Source organism: Triticum dicoccoides, chromosome 2B (assembly GCF_002162155.2).
Source record: "Triticum dicoccoides isolate Atlit2015 ecotype Zavitan chromosome 2B, WEW_v2.0, whole genome shotgun sequence".
In the NCBI taxonomy this organism is placed as follows: domain Eukaryota; kingdom Viridiplantae; phylum Streptophyta; class Magnoliopsida; order Poales; family Poaceae; genus Triticum; species Triticum dicoccoides.
Window position 1 is genome coordinate 56704289 of NC_041383.1, and position 10154 is coordinate 56714442.

General features: G+C 46.1%; 1 protein-coding gene across 1 annotated transcript; it reads left to right on the forward strand.

Moving 5' to 3' along the window:
• The first annotated feature begins 7275 nt into the window (after nt 1-7275).
• On the forward strand, nt 7276-9882 carry LOC119367103 (wall-associated receptor kinase 1-like). The gene is made up of 3 exons (XM_037632717.1): nt 7276-7528; nt 7824-8015; nt 8655-9882. The coding sequence occupies exons 1-3, from the start codon at nt 7291-7293 to the stop codon at nt 9686-9688; spliced, it is 1464 nt and encodes a 487-aa protein (XP_037488614.1). The 5' UTR covers nt 7276-7290; the 3' UTR covers nt 9689-9882.
• Nucleotides 9883-10154: the final 272 nt, after the last annotated feature.

A 10154-nucleotide genomic window follows, 5' to 3' on the forward strand; every position in this document is an offset into this window, starting at 1 on the left:
AGATAAGAAGATAAAGATTACAAGATATTCATCTAACCAACTACTCCTTCGGTGGTGGTGAACTCCTCCTTGTACACGCCATGTACCCGAAACGATATCATGTTTGACACCCTCCCTTAATCACAACTTCATTAGGTTGAGATTATGCTTGAAGTCTTCAAAACTTCTTGTAGGCAATGCTTTGGTAAAACCATCAGCAACTTGGTCTTGAGAATGAATGAACCGAATATCCAAAAGCTTATTTGCAACTCTTTCTCGAACAAAGTGAAAATCTATTTCAATGTGCTTGGTCCTAGCATTAAAGACTGGATTTGCTGACAGATAGGTAGCTCCTAGATTGTCACACCACAAACATGGAGCTCTAGTGCTTCTTATACCAAGTTCCTTTAAGATTGACTGTACCCATATGATCTCTGTTGTTGCATTAGCCAATGCTTTGTACTCTGCCTCTGTACTGGATCTTGAAACTGTAGCTTGCTTTCTGGCACTCCAAGATATCAAATTTGGTCCAAAGAATACCGCAAAACCACCAGTTGAGCGTCTATCATCTAGACACCCAGCCCAGTCTGAGTCAGAAAAGGCACTGACAAGTGTGGAGGATGACTTGCTGAAGTTTAGACCAATGCTCAAAGTGTTTTTCACATATCTTACTATACGTTTTGCAGCAGTCATATGAACAGTGATAGGTGCATGAAGAAACTGGCATACTTTATTGACAGCAAAAGAAATATCTGGTCTAGTCAATGTTAAGTATTGAAGTGCACCTACCAAGCTCCTGTATTTTGTACCATTTTCTGAATTCAGAGGCTCTCCTTCAACAAGAGACAATTTTTCTGTGCTAGACAAAGGAGTGGGTGCAGACTTACAATTTTGCAAACCAGCCTTTTTTACCAAGTCTGTTGCATACTTTTCTTGAGAGAGGTGAAGACCATCCTTGTGTTGCTTGACCTCAATACCAAGAAAGTAGTGTAAATCTCCTAGATCCTTTAGAGCAAATTCTGCACTTAAATCCTTCAACAGTGCTGTTATTGCTTCATCAGATGAACTTGTTACAATTATATCATCAACATAAATGAGAACAAATATGGATATTCTTGACTTGTTATAGATAAATAACGAAGTGTCAGACTTTGAGGGAACAAAACCAAGTGTTTGCATCTTTTGACTGAGACGAGAATACCATGCTCTTGGGGCCTGTTTTAGTCCATACAATGCCTTGTCAAGCTTGCACACATGAAGTGGTGCACGTGCATTTACAAACCCAGGTGGTTGTTTCATGTAAACCTCTTCTTCCAGAACACCATGAAGAAACGCGTTCTGAACATCTAGCTGACGTAGACTCCATCCCCTGGACACGGCAATGGACAAAACAAGACGAATAGTAGCAGCTTTTACAACTGGACTAAACGTGTCCTCATAGTCAATGCCATACCGTTGTTTAAAGCCCTTTGCAACGAGTCTAGCTTTGTAATGATCAATGGTTCCATCAGCTTTCCTTTTTATCCTAAAGACCCACTTACAGTCAATGAGATTTTTACCTCGTTGAGGAGGAACCAAGTGCCATGTTCTGTTCTTCTCAAGTGCCATGATTTCATCATTCATTGCTTTTCTCCAACGTGCATCTCCCAAAGCATCTTCGAGGGTATTTGGCTCTCCTGGTTCACCTGTCGAACACACCAGCCCATATTTTGTAATATGCTTATAATCAATAGGTTTAATTACCCCTTGCTGAAGTCGAGTTCGTCGTGAAGTAGCAGCCAGGGGCTCTGCAGGGTGCTCTGGCGCAGAGAATCCCGGGTCTGACGCAGGTTGATCCCGCCCTGATCCCGAGGAGGATCCTTCCAGGGGGCCCGAGCCCGCAGCATGCACAGGCGATGTCGGAGGCGGATTCTCTGTGGTTGTGGACCGAGGTGCAAGCGGCAGTTTAGCCGCAGAAGATCTGGGCCTGAGTAAATCATCATGGCCCAATGATTGCCGCCTGGGCCCCGGGCTGACAAGACCTGACCCCGCATCCGCCGGGCCAGCCGCGGCGCGCCGCTTGTAGACGCGCAGTTGGCCATCTTGCTGGACCCGACCCAGACCAGACCCAGCCGGCCAATTGTCGGGCGCGGACTCGCGCGCGCAAGAGGAGTCGCTGCGGCCCGCCGAGGTCTGCCGCGTGGCTGGCGCGGATTCGTCTGCATGGCCACCTGATGCTGGCCCGTCTGTGCGCCCGCCTGCAGCTGTCGGGACTGGCGCGTCCGGATCACTGTCAGACGCGGATCCCGGAGAGGATCGACTGCGCTGTTGCAGCACCTGCGCCGATCCCGAAGAGGATCTGTCCCCTGGACCAGGACACATGAAATAACGCCCTGTTGACCCGTTTTCTTCGCCATTTTCTGCGATTTGAACACCACTGTTTTCTGCATTATCACAAGGCTCAAGGAGACTATCAGTAGGGTTAGTCAACATATGATCAACACAATTTGTAATACCCCCTTGATCATAGCCAGAGAGATGAGAGGGTAGGAGCAAAATTTCCTTGCGGAGGAGTGCGCCGGCATTGGGATGGAGATCCGCAAAGGGAAACTTCGTCTCATCAAAAACAACATCGCGAGAGATGTAAACCCTACCAGTGGAGATGTCGAGGCACTTAACACCTTTGTGTTGTGCACTATAACCAAGAAAAGCACACTGTTTTGATCTAAACATAAGCTTGCGATTGTTGTAAGGACGAAGATTGGGCCAACAAGCACAACCAAAGACACGGAGAGAGGTGTAGTCTGGTTTTGTGTGGAGGAGGCGTTCCATGGGTGTTTCATTGTTGATGACACGGCTAGGTAGCATGTTAATGATGTGAACAGCTGTAAGAAAAGCCTCATCCCAAAATTTGAGGGGCATGGAAGCTCCGGCTAGGAGGGCCAAGCCAACCTCTACAATGTGCCTATGCTTGCGTTCGGCCGACCCATTTTGTTGGTGAGCATGCGGGCATGACACATGGTGAGATATGCCTATGCTTTGGAAGAAGGAATTAAGTTTCTCGTATTCCCCTCCCCAATCGGATTGGACAGTAATAATCTTACTATCAAACTTTCTTTCAACAAGTGCTTGAAAGTTTTGAAAAACTTGAAACACATCCGATCTTTTCTTAAGGAGATAGATCCATGAAAATTTGCTATAGTCATCGATGAAACTCACATAATACGTGTGTCTACCAACAGAAGAGGGTGCAGGCCCTCACACATCAGAAAAGATCAATTTGCAAAGGTTTGGTGGAGACACTAGTAGATATAGGGTATGGTAATTGATGACTTTTAGCACACTGACATGAATCACAAATAGTTTCAATGTTTCGCTCACCAACAAACGGGAGCTTATTTTTCCTAAGTAGTTTTTCAACTAAAGAAAAAGAGGCATGTCCTAAACGATCGTGCCATCGTGTGGACGAAAGCTTGATAGCACCACAAGCTTGTTTATTGAATCTTCTAAACTCCGGAATCAACGGGTAGAGCCCTCGAACGCATCTACCTCGATAGAGAACTTTCTTCGTGGCCTGATCCTTGATCAAAAAGAAATAAGGATGAAACTCGAGAAAAACATGATTGTCAATGGCTATTCTATGAACGGAGAGAAGATTTTTATGAGCACTAGGAACATGCAAGATTCTTTTAAGATGAATTTTATGACTAGGGGTATTAAAAATTGAATGACCAATGTGACGTATGCCCATACCTTCGCCACTGGCCGTGTGAATTTGGTCCTTGCCACAATATTTTTCTTTCATGGTGACTTTCTCTAGCTCATTGGTGATGTGGTTGGTGGCGCCACTGTCCACATACCAGTTTGTGTCAACTCCATAGGAGCCATCGGCCGCAGCAGCAATTTTTTCTTCATCTCGCGAGGAGTCACCATCATCCTCTTCGTAGCGGTACCAACAGTCCTTCGCCCTATGTCCAGGCTTGTCACAGATTTGGCAGCGAGGCAATTCCGGGCGTGGTCTGTTGGAGCTGCCATTGCCACCACCGCGGCGCCCTTTGGAGTTTCCCGAGCGGCCGCCGCCACGCGAGTTGTTGGAGTAGCCACCACCACCGGAGCCGAACCTCCCCTTGCCACGGGGAGATGAGCGCGAGCGAGAGCCACCGCCGCGGCCTCTGAACGCAGAGTTGGCCGATGATTTGAAGCCACCACCGGAGTCTTGGTACTGCGCCATGCGTTGATCAAAGTTACTGAGCATAGCGAAAAGTTCATCAAGAGTTACCGGGGTGACGCGAGCATCCAGTGCGGAGACAAGGGGCTGGTAATCTTGGTCTAGCCCGTGGATGATGTAGGACATGAGCTCGTCGTCCTGGATGGGTTTGCCCGCCGCAGCGAGTTCATCAGCGAGACCTCTCATGTTGGCGAAGAAGGAGGCCACCGATTGATTTCCCTTCTGCGCATTGATCAGCGTTGTACGGATGTTGTTGACGCGGCTAAGTGACTGCGACGAGAACATGCTCGCCAGTGCCACCCACAGTTCGCGCGCCATGGTGTCACCGTGACGAGCACCTCCTTGGAGAGGTTTTGGAGCAGGTATCCGAGGACCTGCTGATCCTCCCTCACCCAAAGTGGATGAAGGGGATTTGGCCCAGTCGTCTCCTTGCCGGCGGCGTCCTTACTGATGAGGACTTTGTCCGGCTCAGTCGTCGTGCCGTCGACATAGTGGAAGACGCCGGCGCCCGCAGTTGCGGCGTGATCTGGGTCCGCCACAAGACATAGTTGGTGCGGGAGAGCTTCTCCGGGACTCCACCGCTGAGCGACGACTGGAAGGAGGCGGAGGAGGAAGACATGGCTGCGCACTTGATGGAGATGGGTAGGCTAGGGTTTAGTGGAAGAAGAAGGCTCTGATACCATGTGCGACTTGCGGTAAACGTCTTACCGATCCTGGTAGACGTGTTGCGTGTTATATAGAGGGGTTGCGAGCCCAATCACCCGTACAAAGTTGTTAGGAGATTTACATCTTGGAAAGGAAGAAAGGCTAGAGATAAGAAGATAAAGATTACAAGATATTCATCTAACCAACTACTCCTTCGGTGGTGGTGAACTCCTCCTTATACACGCCATGTACCCGAAACGATATCATGTTTGACAACACGCATTGAGGATGTATTAAAAAAACACAAATCAAGGATCAAGTCGAACATATCGATCCATTGTGAGCATGTTAGAATGCACGTGCCTTACGCCCACATGCGCGCCGGTTGGTGCACAAATATTCAAATACGTGTATAGACATGGAGTGTGAATATTTGGAACTTGATTTGAAGACTACAATTTTATTATCCTGTTGCAACGCACGGGCCCTTTTGCTAGTATATGCCAAAGGACAGAAACATAGTATAATGATACTAATCATGGGATACATATATGTTTCTTTGTTGGAACATGGCAGAAGAGTGAGCCGCCAGGTTCAAATTCCTTTGACTTACCTTATATTACATGAAGAGTGGCTCTTTCTTGGATACATGCTGAAACATGGCAGAAGAGTGAACCACCAGGTTCAAATTCCTTTGACTTTCCTTACATGAAGAGTGGCTTTTTCTTGGTACAAAGAAAGAGTGTCTTTTCATCTACCAGATCAATCCTCTCCCTCGCCCTGCGCTACAACACCTCTGCTCCTCCCTGCCCCCTCCCTCCACGCACCATGCGGCCACCGGCTCGATAGCGGCCATCGCTGCGGTGAATGGAGTAAAAGAGCTGCAAGCTGGGATGTACCGTCGTCGCTGTTGGCCGGAGCGGAAGCACCGACCGGCAGGATTACCGGTTGTGCGTGCTACAATGGTGGCAACAACCCGTGCTACAAACGGGCCATGGAAAAGCTGCAACCGGCCGGCGAAAAAGCCACGACCAACGCGCAGAAGCTACAACGGGGTGTGTTGTGTTAATGTTGGAACCAGCGTCGAGATTTGCTGGAATCGGCTTCTCGATTTGCTGGAATCGATGTCATGAGCGTATCATTTTGCTGCAACCAGCCGCAGAGATTGCTGGAACCGGCGTCCAGAATTGCTGGAACTGGCTTCTTCATTGACGGCGCCCATGGTGAGTTGGTGACCATGGTGACCATGATGCTCTTTTGCTTCTTCTTTTTTGTTGCAACCAGTATATGTTTTTCCAGCAACAGGTGATTTGCTTTGCTACAACCGTTTTAATTTTTTGCTACATTCATCCACGGCCGAGCTGACTCTCGTGACGGCGGCGACTTTCTTGCTGCAACCATTGCAGTTTTTGCTACATCCTTCGAGGATTTTTGCTACATCCTTTTTTCATGGTGGAGCAGCAGGCTCGACGGCGGCGACTATGTTTTTTTGTTGCAACCATCGCTGCTTTTTGCTAAGACTTCGTTTTTTTGCTGAGATCGCGTGCTACATCTGGCGACAATCTCTGGCGAGGGGATTACGACGAGGGTCAACGTGAGCGCGGGAGGCCAACGCAAGCGCGTGTGGTGCTTCAATCTTAGCGAGGGGATTACGACGAGGGGCGCGGGCGCTCGCCGCAGCCTCTCTCTCTCTCTCCCAACGACGCGGGGCAAGGGGGGAGGGGGCGCTGAATCGTGAGGCGCGGGATGCACGCATCGTGTGGCTGCCGTGCGACCGGCCCAAATTTGGGCCGGTGCGCCGGCGCCTATTAGTGCCCAATAGATAATCGTGAGAATATGTTTAAAAGAGCAGGACCTTCTTTTGTTGTTTCAAACTCTCCTGCGAAAAAGTATGTAAAATATTTATGCAAGCCCTAAAGAGTGAGTATTGAAGTGTTATCAAGGATTAAGAGATGATATTTCACCATAAAAGTATTATCATACATGTTTTACATGGGTGGAGAGTAACATTCCGTAAACTACTAACCAAGTTACTATGACCTTCCTATAACTTAGTAATGAGGTTACTATAACTTGGTAATTACTAAACAGAAGAAAAAACATAGAAACATGTAACCATGGGATCTACTTTGGAAGATCTTGTGGCAACGAACCAATGGTGAAAGCAGATCCTGAATAAGTTTGTCAGTTAAAGAGATAGAAGAGTCTTAGTGATGTCATGCTTGTGTGCATGTGTGAAAGCGGATGGGTGACATCGCATAGTATGGTTAAATGTATTATCGCTTTCTAGTCTCACCCATCATTTTATAGATGTTACACATTTTGTACGGATTGTCGTGTTGTTAGTCTAGACATATATATTTACATATATACATTGCAAGTTGAAAAATCTTTACCTGTACTAACGGCTGAATTTGTTGAATAGGTACAATTTCACAAAAAGTGACCTAACTGGGAATATGACATTCCTCAATAGACTTGGAGGCGACAGAGTCATTCCAGTTGTTCTTGACTGGGCAATTAGGAATGGAACATGCCCATCGGCGCCAAAAGGGGATAACAATGAGAATCTTTCCCATGGCGCTTGTGCTAGCACCCAGAGCTACTGTGTAAATGCCAGTAATGGAGAACATGGCTATTTCTGCAGATGCTCCAAGGGATACACCGGCAATCCATACATAAAAGATGGATGCACAAGTTTGTTACTTCATTGCATTTTTTTATAATAATTTATTTAAAGGAACTTCATTTTTCCAGATGCTACCATTAATATTGTGCATTCCTTGCAAAAGTGAGTAATTTGCAATATTTAGATTGTATTGCATGTTACCAGTATGAAAATGTAATGTGTATGATTTGACATCTCAGGATTTTTTTAATGCTCAATCATAGTTTTAAGAATAGAAAACTTAAGAATAAATATCGGTGAGCTTTGTCATTGTTTTTGTATTCACCAAACTGATCATATGCATTATTCCTCATACATCTTCAGATATTAATGAGTGCGAGCTGCGGAGATCCCCAAAGTCAACAATGTACAAGAACATGTATCCTTGTCACGGCGGGACATGCCATGATAGAGAAGGTGGTTATGAGTGTAAATGCAATTTCGGACGAAGAGGTGATGGTAAAAGTTACAAGGGTTGTGAACCCATCGTGTCCACGGCTGCAGTGGCAGTAATAGGTAATGCTCTCATTATTTTTAAGAAAAATAAACAAATCCTATGGTATAGACGTGAGAAATTAAAATGGTTTATTTGTGAGCTGCGTTGAAAAATAAAATGTACATGATGGTACATAATGTAAGTAATGATGTCATTGTTTGCTAATTTTAGGTCATCATGCATACATATTTGTCGTTGCTGTGCAGGGCACCTTCGAAAACATTTTCCCATGAAATCTAGCAAACATATTTCCATGTTAGTTTTGGATTTGTTTAGAAACTATTAAATGTACTGTCAGAAGAAAAAAATATTAAAGAGCTCAGTGGAGTTTGGAAACTAATAATTATGTTTTGAAATCTATTAACATACGGTACTATATTTTTTCACCATACAAACATATTCCTATTCCACTGAATTTCAATATTTAATAAATAGTACATTGATGTCTATGGCTCAATCGACGGTCGTGTAGCCATCCAATCAACATCTTCTTATCTCTTTGTACTTCTGTGAATCTCATGTTTAGCCCCTGCTTGTTGTTAAATATGACTTAGACATAATTGTTTCTCGATCATTCAAGAAATGGCAAAATGTTACGGTACATATCATCACTAGGTAAAAAAAACATGGAAGTTCACGTGACACATGTCCTCCTGCAGGAACAATCGGTGCCATTGCATTACTCGCTGTGCTACTAATATTCTTACACATGGAACGTGAGAAAAGAAAGTTGAGGGACCGGTTCAATAAGAACGGTGGAGAGTTACTCAAAAGTCTCAAGATCGAGATCTTCACAAAGGAGAAGCTAGACCACATCACACATAACTACTGCGACATCATCGGCCAAGGCGCCTTCGGCAAGGTCTACAAGGGAACCATCAGCGCTGGAGACAGTGCACGGGTCGCCGTGAAATGCTCGATCCCCAACAACCAGGACTGGAAGAAGGAGTCCTTCGCGAATGAGATCACGATCCAGTCCAATATCAGCCACCGGAACCTGGTCCAGTTGCTAGGATGTTGCCTGGAGACGGAGGTGCCCATGCTGGTCTACGAGTTTGTGCCCAGGGGGAGCCTCCATGACGTACTCCACGGCGATAATAAGAAACCTCTCCCGTTGGAAAAACGCCTGGATATTGCCATCTACTCAGCGGTTGCCCTCGGATACATGCACTCGGAGGCGAGCCAGAGGACCATCCTCCATGGAGACGTGAAGTCGGGCAACATCCTCCTGGATGACGGGTTCGTGCCCAAGGTGTCAGACTTCGGGACGTCGAGGCTCATGTCCATTGACAAGGACCATACCAACTGGGTGGTCGGGGACAGCAGCTACATCGACCCCGTGTACATGAAGACCGGGCTGCTCACCGAGAAAAGCGACGTGTACAGCTTTGGCATCGTACTGCTGGAGCTCGTGACCAGGAAAAAAACAAGGTATGACGGGAACCAGAGCCTGCCACTGGATTATGTCAAGGCTTCCATGGGCGGGGCGGCGAGGGAGATGTTTGATCCGAAGGTTGCATCTGGTGCGAAGGAGAACGAGGAGTGCCTCGAGGAGGTGGGCAAGATCGCGGTGCAGTGTCTCAAGGACGATGTGAACGACAGACCCACCATGAGTGAAGTGGCTGAGAGACTTAAAATATGTAAGTGCCGGTGGTTGGAGTATGACAGGAAGACGAATGAGATATGCACTTAGTTACTGTCAGAGAAAAGTACTAGTCCTACCTACTTAAGATTTTTTTTCTACAGTTAACTTGTACTTTGAGTAATTAGCTAGTATGCTCGCATGTATCCCGGAGTTAAACTTTGTTTCGTGTACTTGTGTATAATTATTTTTTCCTTTTTGCAGATGTGGTACAGTTTTAATCAACTAATGCATTATAATAGTATCTTGCTAGCGGAAAAAAAAGTTATATCACTGACATTCCAAAGTCTTGTCTTATGAAAGTTTTAAACGGTCTTAATTAAGCTGGTCAAGTACATGGGTTTTAAAAACTTCGAAGTTTTGGTTCAAATTCGTTCCCCTTGCAGATATGGACCCTAATCAAAATTTTCACGGAATTTGAAATAGAACCACACACAAACTCCGTTAGAGACTAGGAAAGTATGAAATTGCCCCAACAGAACTCCTACACGGGTTCCTATCCTGTGTTCTGACCGTC

Coding starts and splice junctions, on each gene's coding strand:
- LOC119367103 (XM_037632717.1), top strand. CDS start 7,291: ATGACATTCCTCAATAGACTTGGAGGCGACAGAGTCATTCCAGTTGTT. Junction 7,529..7,823: donor CATAAAAGATGGATGCACAA/GTTTGTTACTTC, acceptor ATACATCTTCAG/ATATTAATGAGTGCGAGCTG. Junction 8,016..8,654: donor GGCTGCAGTGGCAGTAATAG/GTAATGCTCTCA, acceptor GTCCTCCTGCAG/GAACAATCGGTGCCATTGCA.